This window comes from Hemiscyllium ocellatum, chromosome 8 (assembly GCF_020745735.1).
Source record: "Hemiscyllium ocellatum isolate sHemOce1 chromosome 8, sHemOce1.pat.X.cur, whole genome shotgun sequence".
NCBI classification, from domain to species: Eukaryota; Metazoa; Chordata; class Chondrichthyes; order Orectolobiformes; family Hemiscylliidae; genus Hemiscyllium; species Hemiscyllium ocellatum.
In genome coordinates, this window is record NC_083408.1 from 116,508,743 (window position 1) to 116,529,675 (window position 20,933).

The window sequence follows — 20,933 nt, forward strand, 5'->3', positions numbered from 1 at the left end:
CTTCATTTTCTTCCTGACTGTAGTTTGGCTGAAGCCAACGCTGGGTGGAATCTCTGGTTGTTTAGGAGGGCCTGGTTTAAGTTTCTAACGATTGCTCTGGTGAGGAGTCAGTGAGATTGATGAACCCATGGACTGTGCATGGACCACACAACAAAACACACAAAAATTTCATTTAGAAAGCACCTCAGGATATTAAAGAGTTTCAGATCCATTCGAATGATGTTCGTTGGCATGTTGACCCAATTTCATTATGGGAATGGAAGGAGCCACATTTGACACAGCAATGTGACATATGTTTATGCATTTATAAAACGTTGTTTAATGGAGGGTGAAATTTGATAAAGGACACACTATACAGCACCACTGCCAGAGACAGGACAGATCCCATCCCCTTCTCAACTCACCTTTCAGATGCTGCTTGCAGTGAGACAAATATCCCTCGGGGCCAGTGCGGCATTCCCTCATTATTGACCGTCCAACAGTGTGGCGCTCCCTCAGTACTGACCGTCTGACAGTGCAGCACTCCCTCAGCACTGACCCTCTGACAGTGCGACACTCCCTCAGTACTGACCCTCCGACAGTGCAGCACTCCCTCAGCACTGACCGTCCGACAGTGCGGCTCTCCCTCAGTACTGAGCCTCCGACTGGGTGGCGCTACCTCAGCACTGACCCAGTGACAGTGCAGCACTCCCTCAGCACTGACCCTCCGACAGTGCGATGATCCCTCAGTACTGACCCCACTGACAGTGCGGCACTCCCTCAGCACTGACCCTCCGACAGTGCGGCACTCCCTCAGCACTGACCCTCTGACAGAGCAGCACTCCCTCAGCACTGACCCTCCGACAGTGCGACACTCCCTCAGTATTGACCATCCAACAGTTCGGCACTCCCTCAACACTGAACCTCCAATAGTGCGGCACTCCCTCAGCACTAACCCTCCGACAGTGTCCACTCCCTCAGCACTGACCCTCGGACAGTGCGGCACTCCCTCAGCACTGACCCTCTGACAGTGCGGCACTCCCTCAGCACTGACCCTCTGACAGTGCGGCATTCCCTCAGCACTGACCCTCCGACAGTGCGGCACTCCCTCAGCACTGATCCTCTGACAGTGCAGCACTCCCCCAGCACTGACCCTCCGACAGTGCGGCACTCCCTCAGCACTGACTCTCTGACAGTGCGGCACTCCCTCAGCACTGACCCTCTGACAGTGCGACACTCCCTCAGTACTGACCCTCTGACAGTGCGACACTCCCTCAGTACTGACCCTCCGACAGTGTGGCACTCCCTCAGTATTGACCATCCAACAGTTCAGCACTCCCTCAACCCTGAACCTCCGATAGTGCGGCACTCCCTCAGCACTAACTCTCCGACAGTGTCCACTCCCTCAGCATTGACCCTCGGACAGTGCGGCACTCCCTCAGCACTGACCCTCTGACAGTGCGACACTCCCTCAGCACTGACCCTCTGACAGTGCGGCATTCCCTCAGCACTGACCCTCCGACAGTGCGGCACCCCCTCAGCACTGATCCTCTGACAGTGCGGCACTCCCCCAGCACTGACCCTCCGACAGTGCGGCACTCCCTCAGCACTGACCCTCTGACAGTGCGGCACTCCCTCAGCACTGACCCTCTGACAATGTGACACTCCCTCAGCACTGACCCTCTGACAGTGTGGCACTCCCTCAGCACTGACCCTCTGACAGTGTGGCACTCCCTCAGCACTGACCCTCTGACAGTGCGACACTCCCTCAATACTGACCCTCTGACAGTGCGACACTCCCTCAGTACTGACCCTCCGACAGTGTGGCAGTCCCTCAGTATTGACCATCCAACAGTTCAGCACTCCCTCAACACTGAACCTCCGATAGTGCGGCACTCCCTCAGCACTAACCCTCCGACAGTGTCCACTCCCTCAGCACTGACCCTCGGACAGTGCGGCACTTCCTCAGCACTGACCCTCTGACAGTGCGACACTCCCTCAGCACTGACCCTCTGACAGTGCGGCATTCCCTCAGCACTGACCCTCCGACAGTGCGGCACTCCCTCAGCACTGATCCTCTGACAGTGTGGCACTCCCTCAGCACTGACCCTCTGACAATGTGACACTCCCTCAGCACTGACCCTCTGACAGTGTGGCACTCCCTCAGCACTGACCCTCTGACAGTGCGGCCCTCCTTCAGCACTGACCCCCTGACAGTGCGGCACTCCCTCAGCACTGACCCTCTGACAGTGCGACACTCCCTCAGCACTGACCCTCTGACAGTGCGGCACTCCCTCAGCACTGACCCTCTGACAGTGCGGCACTCCCTCAGCACTGACCCCCTGACAGTGCGGCACTCCCCCAGCACTGACCCTCCGACAGTGCGGCACTCCCTCAGCACTGACCCTCTGACAGTGCGGCACTCCCTCAGCACTGACCCTCTGACAATGTGACACTCCCTCAGCACTGACCCTCTGACAGTGTGGCACTCCCTCAGCACTGACCCTCTGACAGTGCGGCCCTCCTTCAGCACTGACCCCCTGACAGTGCGGCACTCCCTCAGCACTGACCCTCTGACAGTGCGACACTCCCTCAGCACTGACCCTCTGACAGTGCGGCACTCCCTCAGCACTGACCCTCTGACAGTGCGGCACTCCCTCAGCACTGACCCCCTGACAGTGCGGCACTCCCTCAGCACTGACCCTCTGACAGTGTGGCACTCCCTCAGCACTGACCCTCTGACAGTGTGGCACTCCCTCAGCACTGACCCTCCGACAGTGTGGCACTCCCTCAGCACTGACCCTCTGACAGTGTGGCACTCCCTCAGCACTGACCCTCTGACAGTGTGGCACTCCCTCAGCACTGACCCTCCGATAGTGCGGCACCCCTTTGGTCCTGTGTTTGATGTGTCAGCCTGGATTATGGTCTCGGATCTGAGGAAAGTTTATGAGTCCTGTAAGAGTTTGAAAGTACTAGTGGGAGAGGCTCAGTTTTTCGAATGGGCATCTGGGACAGAGATGGACGGAGCGAGAGTGAGTTTGTGGAACAGGGGTGAGAGGGCACGACTTGTGTCTGTGTGGTGGACAGAGGAAGAGTCTGGCTATCCTGCTGAGAAATAGTGAGTGTGATCTGTGAAGGGAAGCTGAAGAGAAGGGAACAGTGTCCAGCTCAGGGATTGTTTCATTGGTCTGCACTGAAGGCACTTTGGAAAGTTGTCAACAGAATCTTTGGCCTTGCTCGTCTCATGTGCCATAAATTCAGAATGTTTTCCAAAGATCCCATTAAAGAATTGTGCGAACATCTGCAGAGACATTGTCAGCTGTGCTATTTTAATGGGTTTACAATACCAGGGGAAGGAGCTTTCGAGAAAATGGAACATTTAAGACAATTGATTATTTTTGAGTATGCTTGTGGTTTTATTTGGCCAAGACATGAGACAGATTGAAAAGGGGAACTAAGTGCTTTGTCGAAATGCACATTTAAAGGACCATAAATTTCAGCTTTTTCAGTCAGATTGTTTATTGTGCTGCGATGTGGCAGTGTGGTGATTGCTGAGGGAGACCATTCTGAAGCAAAACAGAGAATTGGTGTCGATGTCGCAGTCGGGTTTTGCAGAAAGTTGTCTCGAATTTCCCGGGTGAGCCGGAGCTGAGTGATGTGATAAACGATGAGGAGGGTGGTCATGGTCTGCAGAGAGTGCGGCCGGCGCTTGTGAGACTGAAACAGATAGAACCATTGAAACTGGGATCAGCAGGAGGCTAATCAGCCCTTTGAGTGTGCTGCCCCATTCAATATCATCCAACCCGGTACCCTGTTCCTGCCTCCCCCCTGTAATCTTTGACCCCCTTTAGCTTGAAGAACTGTATCTAACTTTCAGTGTTTTGAAGATGGGACAGGAGGCAGAGAGCATCTTAACACCAAGGTGTGTGAAGTGATACGTTCTGATTGGAAGATGGAGGAGAGTGCAGGCTCAGTGGGACGTTGGCCTTTATACCTGGAGTTCAGGGATGCAGAGACTGTGCTGCAGTTATACAAAACCCTGGTTAGACTCCACTTGGGAGACCGAGAGTAAATCTGGGCACCACGCTGTGAGAAGGATAGATCGGCTTGGAAGGAGTACAGCATTGGTTTGCAAGAATGATACCTGGACTTCAGCGGTTAAGATATGAGGAGAGATTATACAAATTAGTCCTGTTTTCTCGAGAATTTTGAAGGTTAAGGGATGATCTGATTGAAGTCTTCAAGATATTAACAGGAAAAGGCACTGCAGATAAAGGGAAACTATTTCCACTGGTTGGAGATAGAGTCATAAGACAAGGAAGTGGAAGTAAGGCCATTCGGCCCATCGAGTCCACTCCACCATTCAATCATGGCTGATGGGCATTTCAACTCCATTTACCAGCATTCTCCCCATAGCCCTTAATTCCTTGTGACATCAAGAATTTATCAATCTCTGCCTTGAAGACATTTAGCGTCCCGGCCTCCACTGCACACTGCGGCAATGAATTCCACAGGCCCACCACTCTCTGGCTGAAGAAATGTCTCCACATTTCTGTTCTGAATTGACCCCCTCTAATTCTAAGGCTGTGCCCAAGCCATGTATTATCTTGTAAGTTTCTATTAGATCTCTCCTTAATCTTCTAAACTCCAATGAATACAATCCCAAAATCCTCAGCCGTTCCTCATATGTTAGACCAACCATTCCTGGGATCATCCGTGTGAATCTCCGCTGGACACGTTCCAGCGCCAGTATGTCCTTCCTGAGGTGAGGGGACCAAATCTGGACACAGTACTCCAAATGGGGCCTAACCAGAGCTTTATAAAGTCTCAGTAGCACAACGGTGCTTTTATATTCCAATCCTCTTGAGATAAATGACAACATTGCATTCGCTTTCTTAATCACGGACTCAACCTGCATGTTTACCTTTAGAGAATCCTCGACTAGCACTCCCAGATCCCTTTGTACTTTGGCTTTACTAATTTTCTCACCGTTTAGAAAGTAGTCCATGCTTGTATTCTTTTTTCCAAAGTGCAAGACCTCGCATTTGCTCACGTTAAATTCCATCAGCCATTTCCTGGACCACTCTCCCAAACTGTCTAGATCCTTCTGCCCTCCCCACTTCCTCAGTACTACCTGCCTGTCCACCTAACTTCGTATCATCGGCAAACTTCGCTAGAATGTCCCCAGTCCCTTTATCCAGGTCATTAATATATAATGTGAACAGCTGTGGCCCCAACACTGAACCCTGCGGGACACCGCTCGTCACCGGCTGCCATTCTGAAAAAGAACCTTTTATCCCAACTCTCTGCCTCTATCAGGCAGCCAATCCTCAATCCATACTTGTAGCTCACCTCGAACACCATGGGCCCTCACCTTGCTCAGCAGCCTCCCGTGTGGCACCTTATCAAAGGCCTTTTGGAAGTCTAGATAGACCACATCCACTGGGTTTCCCTAGTCTAACCTACTTGTCACCTCTTCAAAGAATTCCAACAGGTTTGTCAGGCACGACCTCCCCTTACTAAATCCATGTTGACTTGTTCTAATCCGACTCTGCTCTTCCAAGAATTTAGAAACCTCATCCTTAACGATGGATTCTAGAATTTTACCAACAACTGAGGTTAGGCTAATTGGCCTATAATTTTCCATCTTTTGTCTTGATCCTTTCTTGAACAAGGGGGTTACAACAGCGATCTACCAATCATCCGGGACTTTCCCTGACTCCAGTGACTTTTGAAAGATCTCAACCAACGCCTTCTCTATTTCCTCAGCCACCTCCCTCAGAACTCTAGGATGTAGCCCATCGGGGCCAGGAGATTTGTCAATTTTAAGATCTTTTAGCTTTTCTAGCACTTTCTCTTTTGTAATGGCAACCATACTCAACTCAGCCCCCTGACTCCCTTTAATTGTTAGGATATTACTCATGTCTTCCACTGTGAAAACTGACGCATAGTACTTGTCAGGTTCTCCAGCTATTTCCTTATCTCCCATCACTAGGCTTCCTGCATCAGTTTGAAGTGGCCCAATGTTTACTTTTGCCTGTCTTTTGTTTCTTATGTATTGAAAGAAACTTTTACTATCATTTCTAATATTACTGGCTAGCCTACCTTCATATTTGATCCTCTCCTTCCTTATTTCTCTCTTTGTTATCCTCTGTTTGTTTTTGTAGCCTTCCCAATCTTCTGATTTCCCACTGCTCTTGGCCACTTTATAGGATCTCTCTTTTTCTTTGATAAATTTCCTGACTTCCTTTGTCAGCCATGGCTGTCTAATCCCTCCCCGGATAATCTTTCTTTTCTTGGGGATGAACCTCTGTACATTGTCCTCAATTATACCCACAAACTCCTGCCATTTTTGCTCTACTGTCTTCCCCGCTAGGCTCTGCCTCCAGTCTATTTTTGTCAGTTCCTCTCTCATGCCATCATAATTACCTTTATTTAACTGTAACACCATTACATCCGATTTTGCCTTCTCTCTTTCAAACTGCAGACTGAACTCTACCATATTATGATCGCTGCTTCCTAAGGGTTCCCTTACTTTAAGATCTTTTATAAAGTCTGGTTCATTACATAGCACTAGGTCCAGAATAGCCTGCTCCCTTGTGGGCTCCATGACAAGCTGTTCCAAAAAGCCATCCTGTAAGCATTCCAAGAATTTCCTTTCTTTGGATCCACTGGCAGCATTATTTACCCAGTCCACCTGCATGTTGAAGTCTCCCATGATCACCGTGACCTTGCCTTTCTGACATGCCTTCTCTATTTCCCGGTACATGTTGCACCCTGGTCCTGACCACTGTTCGGAGGTCTGTACATAACTCCCATTGTGGTTTTTTTGCCTTTGTGGTTCCTCAATCCCACCCACACAGACTTCACATCATCCGACGCTATGCCATTCAGTGCCATAGATTTAATTTTGTTCTTAACTAACAAGGCAACCCCACCCCCTCTGCCCACCTCCCTGTCTTTTTGATAAGTTGAAAATCCTTGGATGTTTAACTGCCAGTCCTGACCCCCCTGTAACCAAGTCTCTGTGATGCCTACCACATCATAATCATTTACGATGATCTGTGCCATTAGTTCATCTGCTTGTTACGAATGCTACGAGCATTCAGGTAAAGTGCCTTAATGCTAACATTCTTATCATTAGAGATATTGGAAGTCATAAGATGTCCTAAGTTATCCTTCCTTTTTCTTGCATTCCTAATCTGCCTCAAGGTTAAATCCGCCTGCACATATGCTATCCTCCTGCTTATCTTTCCATTTAACTCCATACTTCCTATCGCTTTCACTTTCCCTTCCCCCACCTCAGAAGTTTAAAGTCCTACTGACCACCCTATTTATCCTCTTCACTAGAACATTGGTACCTGATTGGTTCAGGTGGAGACCGTCCCGGCGGTACAGATCCCCACGTTCCAAAACTGATGCCAACGTCCCATGAAATGGAATCCCTCTTTCCCACACCAATCCCTCAGCCATGTGTTTACTTCCCTAATTTTCTTGTCCCTATGCCAATTGGCACGTGGCTCGGGCAGTAATCCGGAGATCATGACCCTTGAGGACCTGTACTTCAATTTCCTTCCTAGTGCTTCGTAATCCCCAAACAGGTCCTCCACCCTAGTCTTGCCTATGTTGTTAGTCCCAACGTGGACCACAACAACTGGATTCTCCCCCTCCCGCTCCAATATCCTTTCAAGTCGGTCGGAGATGTCCCGCACCCTGGCACCAGGCAGGCAACACACCATGCGAGACTCCTGATCCGGCTTGCAAAGGATACTATCTGTCCCCCTAATTATAGAATCCCCTATAACCACTACTTGTCTATTTGCTCCCCCCTCTTGAATGGCCTTCTGCACCATGGTGCCTTGGTCAGTTGGCTCATCCTGTCCAGAGCCCCTTTCCTCATCCGTACAGGGAGCAAGAATCTCATACCTGTTGGACAAGGTCAAGGGCTGAGGCTCCTGCACTCCTAAACTCAGGTTCCCCCTACCTGCCTCACCTACAGTCACACTCTGATGTGCCAGATCACTAACTGAATGTGAATTATTTAATCTGCCAGGTGTGACTGCCTCCTGAAACAAAGCGTCCAGGTAACTCTCCCCCTCCCGGATGTGCCGAAGTGTTTGAAGCTCAGATTCCAGATCATCAACTCTGATCCAGAGTTCTTCCAGCAACCAACACTTGCTGCAGATGTGGTCACTGCCGTTCACAATGGGATCAGCCAGCTCCCACATCAGCACATCACCTGCCCAGCCCTCTCTGCTTAGTTAATTACTTTATTACTTTGTACAGGTTTGAGTTAAAATACTTTGATATCTCTCTGCTATAGTCTTTTTCTAAAAACCAATTAATAGATAAACCATAAAAAGTAAATTTTTAACCATTCACTGGTAAAGAAATAGAAAATCCTTACCTTAACAAACCAGTCCTATTTTTGGTTGGGGTGGGAGTGGGAGACCCAACACGTGTAGTGTCTCGGATTCAGCCACTGCCCAGATATATTACCGGCAGTCCCCTGGTCGATGTTCCCGCTCTTCCTGCTTATTAACGAGGTTAGAGGAGGAGGGCGGGTGGGAGACACTACAGCAGTAGAATCTCGGGTTTAGCTGCCTTGCTGATGTAAATGGTCACCGCTTTCCTTCCCGGCTGCCCCTCCGGTCCCCATCACTTCCTCCGCTGCTCCCGCTCCTTCTGTGAAAGAGAAAAACACCGCTGCCCACTACCGGTAAGTAATTTTAATAAACACTGCCTTACCTTATCTGCAGTCTTCCGAGTTCATCGGAGTCATAGAGATGTACAGCACGGAAACAGACCCTTCGGTCCAACCTGTCCATGCCGACCAGATATCCCAACCCAATCTAGTCCCACCTGCCAGTAACCAGCCCATATCCCTCCAAACCCTTCCTATTCATATACCCATCCAAATGCCTTTTAAATGTTGTAATTGTACCAGCCTCCACCACTTCCTCTGGCAGCTCATTCCATACACGTACCACCCTCTGTGTGAAAAAATTGCCCCTTAGGTCTCTTTTATATCTTTCCCCTCTCACCCTAAACCTATGCCCTCTAGTTCTGGACTACCCGACCGCAGGGAAAAGACTTTGTCTATTTACCCTATCCATGTCCCACATGATTTCATAAACCTCCATAAGGTCACCCCTCAGCCTCCAACGCTCCAGGGAAAACAGCCCCAGCCTGTTCAGCCTCTCCCTGTAGCTCAAACCCTCCAACCCTGGCAACATCCTTGTAAATCTTTTCTAAACCCTTCCAAGTTTCACCACATCTTTCCGATCGGAAGGACACCAGAATTGCACGCAATATTCCAACCAATGTCCTGTACATCCACAACATGACCTCCCAACTCCTGTATTCAATACTCTGACCAATAAAGGAAAGCATACCAAATGCCTTCTTCACTATCCTATCTACCTGCGACTCCACTTTCAAGGAGCTATGAACCTGCACTCCAAGGTCTCTTTGTTCAGCAACACTCCCTAGGACCTTATCATTAAGTGGATAAGTCCTGCTAAGATTTGCTTTCCCAAAATGCAGCACCTCGCATTTATCTGAATTAAACTCTATCTGCCACTTCTCAGCCCATTAGCCCATCTGGTCAAGATCCTGTTGTAATCTGAGGTAACCCTCTTCGCTGTCCACTACACCTCCAATTTTGGTGTCATCTGCAAACTTACTAACTGTACCTCTTATGCTCACATCCAAATCATTTATGTAAATGACAAAAAGTAGAGGACCCAGCACCGATCCTTGTGGCACTCCACTGGTCACAGGCCTCCAGTCTGAAAAACAACCCCCTACCATCACCCTCTGTCTTCTACCTTTGAGCCAGTTCTGTATCCAAATGGCTAGTTCTCCCTGTATTCCATGAGATCTAACCTTGCTAATCAGTCTCCCATGGGGAACCTTGTCGAACGCCTTACTGAAGTCCATATAGATCACATCTACTGCTCTGCCCTCATCAATCTTCTTTGTTACTTCCTCAAAAAACTCAATCAAGTTTGTGAGACATGATTTCCCATGCACAAAGCCATGTTGACTATCCAGAATCAGTCCTTGCCTTTCCAAATACATGTGCATCCTGTCCCTCAGGATTCCCTCCAACAACTTGCCTACCACCGAGGTCAGGCTCACTGGTCTATAGTTCCCTGGCTTGTCCTTACCACCCTTCTTAAACAGTGGCACCACGTTTGCCAACCTCCAGTCTTCTGGCACCTCACTTGTGACTATCGATGATCCAAATATCTCAGTAGGAGGCCCAGCAATCACTTCTCTAGCTTCCCACAGAGTTCTCGGGTATACCTGATCAGGTCCTGGGGATTTATCCACTTTTACATGTTTCAAGACATCCAGCACTTCCTCCTCTGTAATCTGGACATTTTTCAAGATGTCACCATCTATTTCCCTACAGTCTATATCTTCCATATCCTTTTCCACAGTAAATACTGATGCAAAATATTCATTTAGTATCTCCCCCATCACCTGCAGCTCCACACAAAGGCCGCCTTGCTGATCTTTGAGGGGTCCTATTCTCTCCCTAGTTACCCTTTTGTTCTTAATGTGTTTGTAAAAACCCTTTGGATTCTCCTGAACCCTATTTGCCAACGCTATCTCATGTCTCCTTTTTGCCCTCCTGATTTTCCTCTTAAGTATACTCCTACTGCCTTTATACTCTTCTAACGATTCACTCGATCTATCCTGTCTATATCTTACATATGCTTCCTTCTTTTTTTTAAACCAAACCCTCAATTTCTTTAGTATTCCCTCCAGTATTCCCTATACCTACCAGCCTTCCCTTTCACCCTGACAGGAATATACTTTCTCTGGACTCTCGTTATCTCATTTCTGAAGGCTTCCCATTTTCCAGCCGTCCCTTTACCTGCGAACATCTGCCTCCAATCAGCTTTTGAAAGTTCTTGCCTAATACCATCAAAATTGGCCTTTCTCCAATTTAGAACTTCAACTTTTACATAGAACATAGAACATAGAAAGATACAGCGCAGTACAGGCCCTTCGGCCCTCAATGTTGCGCCGACCAAATCCTACCTAACCTACACTAGCCATAACTTCCAAATGCCTATCCAATGCCCGCTTAAATGACCATAAAGAGGGAGAGTTCACCACTGCTACTGGCAGGGCATTCCATGAACTCACAACCCGCTGTGTAAAGAATCTACCCCTAACATCTGTCCTATACCTTCCACCCCTTAATTTAAAGCTGTGTCCCCTTGTAACAGCTGACTCCATTAGCGGTAAAAGGTTCTCAGTGTCTACCCTATCTAAACCCCTAATCATCTTATACACCTCTATCAAATCTCCCCTAAACCTTCTTTTCTCCAATGAGAACAGCCCCAAGTGCCTCAGTCTTTCCTCATAAGATTTTCCTACCATACCAGGCAACATCCTGGTAAACCTCCTCTGCACTCGTTCCAATGCCTCCACATCCTTCCTATAGTATGGCGACCAAAACTGCACACAATACTCCAGATGAGGCCTCACCAGAGTCTTATACAACTGCAACATGACCTCAGGACTCCGGAACTCAATTCCTCTACCAATAAAGCCCAGTACACCATATGCCTTCCTCACAGCACTATTTTCCTGGGTGGCAACTTTCAGAGATCTTGTACATGAAATGGTGATTTTTTTTTAGATTAGATTACTTACAGTGTGGAAACAGGCCCTTCGGCCCAACAAGTCCACACCGACCCGCCGAAGCGCAACCCACCCATACCCCTACGTTTACCCCTTACCTAACATTACGGGCAATTTAGCACGACCAATTCACCTAACCTGCACATCTTTGGACTGTGGGAGGAAACCGGAGCACCCGGAGGAAACCCACACAGACACGGGGAGAACATGCAAACTCCACACAGTCAGTCGCCTGAGTCGGGAATTGAACCCAGGTCTCTGGCGCTGTGAGGCGGCAGTGCTAACCACTGTGCCACCGTGCCGCCCACAAATAGATCTGGTCTATCCTTTTCCATCACTATTTTAAATCTAATAGAATTATGGTCGCTGGCCCCAAAGTGCTCCCCCACTAACACCTCAGTCACCTGCCCTGCCTTATTTCCCAAGAGTAGGTCAAGTTTTGCACCTCTCTGGTAGGTACATCCACATACTGCATCAGAAAATTTTCTTGTACACACTTAAGAAATTCCTCTCCATCTAAACCTTTAACATTATGGCAGTCCCAGTCGATGTTTGGAAAGTTAAAATCCCTACCATAACCACCCTATTATTCTTACAGATAGCTAAGATCTCCTTACAAGTTTGTTTCTCAATTTCCCTCCGACTTTTGGGGGGGTCTATAATACAATCCCAATGAGGTGATCATCCCTTTCTTATTTCCCTTTTCCACTCAAATAACTTCCCTGGATGTATTTCTGGGAATATCCTCCCTAAGTACAGCTGTAATGCTATCCCTTATCCCTAAATGTCTTCAAGGCAGAGATTGATAAATTCTTGATGTCACAAGGAATTAAGGGCTACGGGGAGAATGCTGGTAAGTGGAGTTGAAATGCCCATCAGCCATGATTGAATGGTGGAGTGGACTTGATGGGCTGAATGGCCTTACTTCCACTCCTATGTCTTATGGTCTTATCAAAAATGCCGCTCCCCCTCCTCTCTTGCCTCCCTCTCTGTCCTTCCTGTTGCATTTGTATCCTGGAACATTAAGCTGCTAGTCCTGCCCTTCCCTGAGCCATGTTTCTGTAATTGCTATGATATCCCAGTCCCATGTTCCTAACCATGCCCTGAGTTCATCTCTGAGTTTATTAGGCCCCTTCTCAAGCAAAGGGCATAGTCTGAGAATGAGGACCAGACCATTCGTGGGAGATCGAGAGTGTGGCGCTGGAAAAGCACAGCAGGTCAGGCAGAATCCGAGGAGCAGGAAAATTGATGTTTTAAGCAAAAGGGAGGGCTCTCCTGCTCCTCGGATGCCGCCTGACCTGCTGTGCGTTTCCAGCATCATATTCTTGACTTTAATCTCCAGCATCTGCAGTCCTGATTTTTGCCTTGTTCAGGAGAGATGTTAGGAAACACTTTGACCCACAAAGGGTGAGAGATGTGAGGAAATTTCTTCCACAAACAGCTGTAGATGGCGGTGGGGGGGGGTCAGTTGTTAATTTTAAATTTGAGACAGATTCATTTTTGTAATGCAGTAATATTAAGGGACAATAGCCAAAGGCAGGTAAATGGAGTTAGGTCACAGATCAGTCGTGGTCTCATTGATTGGGGGATCAGGCTTAAGGGGCTGAATGGCCTCCTCCTGTTCCTATGACTGTTCCTCAGGACTGAGAGGGGTTGGAAACCTATAGTTTTTATACTGTCGGAGGAGGTGGGGGAGGAGTGAGGGGAACAGGTGGTGTTGAGGCCCAGTGCAATGATCTGAGGGGTTGGTGTTTGTGGTAAAAGGGAAATAGAGACATAGACTGGGTGAAAATGTACCTGTAAACGGGAGAAATCTATCCCCTTTACTGAGGGAAAGAACAACAGGACCCAAATAAGGAGCAGTCACTGGGAAGGGGGGGTTGGGAAAATTAAGAGCAGGACAGATGTTATGGAATTTTATCTTGAGTACTGGAGGCAGTGAGGTGTTGTTCCTGGAGCTTGTGTTCTGCCTCATTGGAACATTGCAGCAGTCTGCGAGGGCCAGGAATGGCAGTATGAAAGCACATGGTCTATTCAAATGGCTGGAAATTCCATTCTCTAACCCCCCCTCCCCCAGGCCATGACCATGCCTGCCTTTAATTTACAGAGCTCCAACCCCCACCAACTTCCCCAGCTCCCCTCTCGTCTTTCCGAATGGATAATTAGTCTCAGCCTTTGTCTCCTTGTAGCCACTACTCTGTCATGTCTGTCCAATCATACACATGAACCTCCACTGTAACTGTCCCTTTTGTTTTATTGTGAATGTTATGGTCAATTCTGATACAGACAAAAGAGTGACAGAAAGATGGGGAATTAAAGCATCAACAAGGAGCAGATTAGGCTACACTTTCAGACAGAGTAGGGGTATTCCACAGAGTGGTCACTCAATCAGCATCGGGTGTAATGGACCCAGCCAGACCTCCCCAAAACATTTCAAGAAAGTAGCCCAGACCCTAACTTTGCTCATTGGTTTGAGCAGGTGTAATGTGGATATTTCAGGAGAGAATCAACTGGTCAAACCACTTAGTTTTAAACAAAACAGAATTTATTTACAAGATTACTGAATGAAGCGCAAACAACAGAAAACAAAATACCGAATAACTTAACCTCCCTGAAAACCCAACAGACTATCCCAACTTAATGATGCTGTTCCGAAATACTTGCAACAATTCCCATAAACAGCACAAAAGGGAAAATCAAACCCAGGGACTTACAGGAATGAAGAAGGAAAACATGAAGACTGCAGATGCTACATATCAGAGCCGCGAGTGTAGTTCTGGAAAAGCACAGCACATCAGGCAGTATCCGAGGAGCAGGAGAATCGACGTTACAGGCATAAGCCCTTCATCAGGATCCAGCAGCTCCTTTCTTCACACTCCTGCTAAAAACAACCAAACCAGAGAAAAGCTGAGCTGGGAGAACTGGCCACTCCCCAGTGCTTTTGTTAAACTTGAAAGCCTTCTACCTCAGGCGGTATCTGTTAACTACCATCAACCTGGCCCTAAAACCCATCAACCCCCAGATCTTTCGGAGTCTGTGTTGTTTACGACCTTTCTGGAAAAAAGCCAGGGAGTGTATAATCCTGTGTAAGGAGCAGCTTCATCACATCTGCCCCCCTTAAAAAAAATCAATATCCAAAGATAGCTTCATTTTAAATCCCGTTAAAAAACGTGTTAGTACTCTAAATGCACATATGTGTTACACTGGCTGTAAATGTGCAAATACGTAGAACTACATTCCGTTTCAGTCTGTTGTCCTCCTGCCACCGAATGCCTCTGTTTCTCATTCGAGTCTCGATAATCATGCTTCCTCATCCTGCCACCTACACAGTTGTCACATTGAGTCATTTTAACAACAAGCTCCAACTAAACAGTCTGACATTTTTGTCCTTAATTTTCTCCACATGCTTCAATGTGTTCTGATCAGTGTATCTGATTGTCTCAGATACGTTGCTGGTAACAAAAACACTGAAATGTTGCAGTGCCAACACCAAGCTCAAAGTCTCCTCAACTCTCGAATATTTCTGCTGATGAATGTTCAGGTTCCTGGATAAATGTCCGATGGGTCTTTCCATCGTCTTGTCGTCTTCCTGCAGGAGCACCGCACCGACACCCACACCTCTGGCATCGATAGCCACTTTGAAAGGCTTTGTGTAATCCGGTGTGGCTAATACTGGGGCAGTGGGTAACGCAGCTCCCAGGCTGTCAGATACCTTCTGACAGTCCACTATCCACTGAAACCTCTTCCCTTTCTTTAGCATTTAAGTGAGTGGAGTGGTCACACTGCTAAACTTTGGTACAAAATTTCGATAAAATCCACTAAAACTCAGGAACTGTGGCCCTGCTGTATTTGTTGATGATTTGGGAAACTCCCCAATTACCTTTGTTTTTCCATCCCGTGGGGCCATTTGTCCACGTTCAATAACACGGCCCAGGAAGGTGACTTGGGCTTTGACAAATTCACTTTTAGCTCGATTTACCACCAAGCCTGCCTTCCGGAGTCAATCAAACGAGTCTGATAAATATTGTAAATGTTCCTACCATGTGTGACTAAAAATCACAAGGACATCAATATACACCACAAGGTCATCAATATACACCACACAGTTGGGTAATCAGGCAATTAGCTGGCACATTTTTATACCAAAAGTAGAAATTGCCTTTGCTCTTTCTAACAAAGGTACTTGCCAGTATTGTCTGAGCAAGTCCAATTTAGAGATATAAGTTGCTTGTCCCACCTTTTTCACACAATCTTCCAAATGTGGTATTGGATATGCATCAGTCTTTGTAACGGCGTTGACTTTGTGATAGCCCACACATAACCATTGGGTACCATCTGGCTTTGGTATCATGACTATGGGTGAGCTCCAGTCACTGTAACTCACTGTGATTATGCCATCTTGGAGCATGCGCTCTATCTCCTTCTCAACCTGTGCCAACTTTAGAGAGTTATGTCTATAAGGATGTTGCTTGATCAGACCAGTGTCTCCTATCTCTACATCATGCACAATTAGTTTAGTATTTCCCAGTTTATTTCCCCATATCTCCCCATGTGACAGTAATAACGCTTTCAGGTCATTTTGATTTCCTTGTGGAAGGTAACACAATAATTTATCCCAATTTTGACAACTTCCACATTGTCCAATTTGATTTGAGGAATGTCCAATTCAGAATCCTCTGAGCTTGGTCCTTCCTTCTGTGCTGTAATCATTAACACCTTCTCCTCTTGTTTCCCTTCCCTCTCAAAATACCTTTTGAGCAAATTCACATGACACACCCTGTGAGATTTCTTCCTGTCTGGAGGCCCTATCAAATAGTTCACCTCACTCAATTTCCTTTCGACTTGATAGGGTCCACTAAACCTAACTTGTAAAGATTCACCTAGCACTAAAGGTAACACTAATACCTTATCCCTAATGGCAAAATTGTGAATCTTTGATATCTTGTCTGCTTCCTGTTACATTGTATGCCGTGATACTTGTAAATGCTGTCTACCCAACTCCCAAAACTATTTAATCATTCTCTAAAATTTGACACACAGTCCAAGTGTGTAGTCTCTGAATTCTGACTTATTAATTTCTCCCAAATCAATTTGCCCAAAAACTCATTCAAATGGACTGAATCTGATCGATCCATTTGCTGCCTCTCTGATCGCAAAAAGCATAAATGGAATTCCCTTCTCCCAGTCACCAGGATAGCCTTGACTATAAGCTCTCAACACAGTCTTTCATGTCTGATGCCAACTTTCTAGCGCTCCCTGTGATTCTGATGGTATGCAGTAGGTTTGAATTGTTTTATTCGTCAGCTGTCCACAACTTCCTTGAATAATTTTGATGTGAGGTTTGACCCTTGATCTGAATGTATTTCTGTCGGTAGTACGTATCTAGTGAAAATTTGAGTAATTTCTCTACAATCCTTTTAGCTATCATATTGCATTATGGAACAGGTTCTGGAAATATTGTGGACACATCCATGATTGTTAACAGATACTGATCCCAACTTTTTGTTTGAGGTAAGGGACCTACACAATCAATTAAGACTCTTATAAAAGGTTCCTCAAATGCTGGAATAGGTATTAAAGGTGCAGCTTTTATTACTGCCTGTAGCTTTCCAATTACCTGACATCTGGGTAATCCAAGATGGACGATGGGAAAACATTGTGGCTATAAGAGCAGCTCCTTTTGTTTGAGGTATTTTCGGTGTTCGACGTGGTTTCCTCGAATTCTAGGAGCAGCTGGTTTATAAGCTGTTGTATGGTTTTGGAACTTTGGGGAAAAAAATCAAACCAATGACACTTTTAAAAGGAAGAAGACAGACAAAAGACAGTGACCACATGGCCAGTGATGGAGATAGAGAAAGAAACTTATACTGCTAACACAGTAGTGAATCTGCAGAGTTACTGCCTTTGCTGTTTGAGGTTATGTATCTCGGGACATCGGAGTGTGCCTGGGAAATGGACAAACAGCAAAATTCACAGCTGACCTAGGAGGAACCTGTGTGGGAGTGCATCGTTTTTGATGTGTAACCTTGCTGTAAGTCTTCAGTAGTGAGTAGAGATGGCTCTTTTTTGATTATATGTTTTATTAATATCTGTCTCCTGATTAAATTGTAAAAATATAAACCATAATTATTCAGTTAGCCTGGGGCACTGTTTTTTAGGGCTAAAGGACTGTGTTATTTTCTGGGTCTGTAGATTTTGAAGGAGCAAAGATGGCCTTTAGTAGAGTGATATTAGATTAGATTACTTACAGTGTGGAAACAGGCCCTTTAGCCCAACAAGTCCACACCGACCCGTCGAAGCGCAACTCACCCAGACCCATTCCCCTACATTTACCCTTCACCTAACACTATGGCCAACTTAGCATGGCCAATTCACCTAACCTGCGCATTTCTGGACTGTGGGAGGAAACCGGAGCACTAGATACGTACTACCGATAGAAATACATTCAGATCAAGGGTCAAGTGACCCGGAGGAAACCCATGCAGACACAGGGAAAACGTGCAAACTCCACACAGTCAGTCGTCTGAGGCGGGAACTGAACCCGGGTCTCTGGCGCTGTGAGGCAGCAGTGCTAACCACAGTGCCACCGTGCCGCCCACTCTTTCTGTCAGATGTGGGAGTTTAGGGAGAGTTTCCATGTTACTGATGATCATGTCTGCAGGAAGTGTCTTTGGTTGCGATTCCTATCAAACCGCATGGATTAGTTGGAGTGTCAATTTGAGGCAATGAGGAATTTACAAGATCTAGGGGGTGTGATGGATAGCACTGAAAGGAAGGGAGAAGAGCCACAGACACAGTCAGGTAGATGGATTAACTCCAGGAAAGGTAGGAGGGGTAGGCAGGCAGTGCAGAACACTTCTGTGGTTATCCTTATTTCAAACAAGTATACTGTTTTGGAAAATGTAGGGGGTGATGACTCTCAGGGGAATGTAGCAAGAGCAGCCAAGTTTCTGATATCAAGACTGGCTCTGATGTAATGAGGGGTACGTTGGGTTCCAAGCGATCAATTTTAATAGGGGACTCTCTGGTCCGAGGCACAGACAGATATTTCTGTGGCCAGCAGCGAAAAATCAGAATGGTGTGTTGCCTCCCTGGTGCCAAGATCAAGGATGTCTCAGAGAGGGTGAAGAATGTTCTCTAAGGGGAGAGGGACCAGCAGGGGGTCATTGTACACATTGGAACTAATGACATAAGAAGGGAAAAGGATGAGATTCTGAAGGGACAATGTAGAGAGTTAGGCAGCAATTTAAAAAGGAGTCCTAAAGGGTAGTAATATCTGGATTACTCCCAGTGCTACGAGCTAGTGAGGGCAGGAATAGGAGGATAGAGCAGATGAATGCATGGCTGAGGAGCTGGTGTATGGGAGAAGGATTCACATTTTTGGATCATTGGAATCTCTTCTGGGGTAGAAGTGACCTGTACAAGAAGGACGGATTGCACCTGAATTGGAAGGGGACTGATATACTGGCAGGGAGATTTGCTAGAGCTGCTCAGAAAGTGGGTGAGTGGGACCCAGGGAGATAGTGAGGAAAGAGATCGATCTGAGACGGGTACAGCTGAGAACAGAAGTGAGTCAAACAGTCAGGGCAGGCAGGGACAAGGTAGGACTAATAAATTAAACTGCATTTATTTCAATGCAAGGGGCCTAACAGGGAAGGCAGATGAACTCAGGGCCTGGTTAGGAACATGGGACTGGGATATTATAGCAATTACAGAAACAGGGATGGGCAGGACTGGCAGCTTAATGTTCCAGGATACAAGTGCTACAGGAAGGATAGAAAGGGAGGCAAGAGAGGAGGGGGAGTGGAGTTTTTGATAAGGGATAGCATTACAATTGTACTTAGGGAGGATATTCCCAGAAATACATCCAGGGAAGTTATTTGAGTGGAAAAGAGAAATAAGAAAGGGGTGATCACCTCATTGGGATTGTATTATAGACCCCCTAATAGTCAGAGGGAAATTGAGAAACAAACCTATAAGGAGGTCTCAGCTATCTGTAAGAATAATAGGGTGGTTATGGTAGGGGATTTTAACTTTCCAAACATCGACTGGGACTGCCATAGTGTTAAAGGTTTAGATGGAGAGGAATTTACTCAGCATGTGCAAGACAATTTTCTGATTCAGTATGTGGATGTACCTACTAGAGAAGGTGCAAACCTTGACCTACTCTTGGGAAATAAGGCAGGGCAGGTGACTGAGGTGTCAGTGGGGGAGCACTTTGGGGCCAGCGACCATACTTCTATTAGATTTAAAATAGTGATGGAAAAGGATAGACCAGATCTAAAAGTTGAAGTTCTAAATTGGAGAAAGGCCAATTTTGACGGAATTAGGCAAGAACTTTCAAAAGCTGATTGGGGCAGATGTTCGCAGGTAAAGGGACGGCTGGAAAATGGGAAGCCTTCAGAAATGTGATAACAAGAATCCAGAGAAAGTATATTCCTATTAGGGTGAAAGGGAAGGCTGTTAGGTATAGGGAATGCTGAATGACTAAAGAAATTGAGGGTTTGATTAAGAAAAAGAAGGAAGCATATGTCAGGTATAGACAGGGTAGATCGAGTGAATCCTTAGAAGAGTATAAAGGCAGTAGGAGTATACTTAAGAGGGAAATCAGGAGGGCAAAAAGGGGACATGAGATAGCTTTGGCAAATAGAATTAAGGAAAATCCAAAGGGTTTTTACAAATACATAAAGGACAAAAAGGGTAACTAGGGAGAGAATAGGGCCCCTCAAAGATCAGCAAGGCGGCCTTTGTGTGGAGCTGCAGGTGATGGGGGAGATACTAAACGAGTATTTTGGATCAGTATTTACTGTGGAAAAGGACATGGAAGATATAGACTGTTGGGAAATAGATGGTGACATCTTGAAAAATGTCCATGTTACAGAGGAGGCAGTGCTGGATGTCTTGAAATGGTTAAAGGTGGATAAAGGTGGACTTGATCAGGTATACCCTGAACTCTATGGGAAACTAGAGAAGTGATTGCTGGGCCTCTTGCTGAAATATTTGTATCACCGATAGTCACAGGTGAGATGCCGGAAGACTAGAGGTTGGCAAACGTGGTGCCACTATTTAAGAAGGGCGGGAAAGACAAGCCAGGGAACTATAGACCAGTGAGCCTGACCTCGGTGGTGGGCAAGTCGTTGGAGGGAATCCTGAGGGATAGGATGTACATGTGTTTGGAAAGGCAAGGACTGATTAGGGATAGTCAACATGGCTTTGTGCGTGGGAAATCATGTCTCACAAACTTGATTGAGTTTTTTGAAGAAGTAACAAAGAGGATTAATGAGGGCAGA

General features: G+C 46.7%; 1 protein-coding gene across 2 annotated transcripts in view; it reads left to right on the forward strand.

Annotated features, from left to right (window-relative positions):
- Window positions 1-20,933, forward strand: part of esr2a (estrogen receptor 2a) — a 165,943-nt gene that overhangs the window by 119,586 nt on the left and 25,424 nt on the right. The window contains exon 7 of one of the 2 annotated variants that reach the window (XM_060829509.1): window positions 8,033-8,219. The exons of the other annotated variant lie outside the window; for it this stretch is intronic. Within the exon in view, the coding sequence (XP_060685492.1) occupies window positions 8,033-8,049 (17 nt within the window). The 3' untranslated portion in view covers window positions 8,050-8,219. Of the gene's footprint in view, window positions 1-8,032; window positions 8,220-20,933 lie in introns of those variants that run through there. 2 annotated transcript variants of the gene reach the window in all.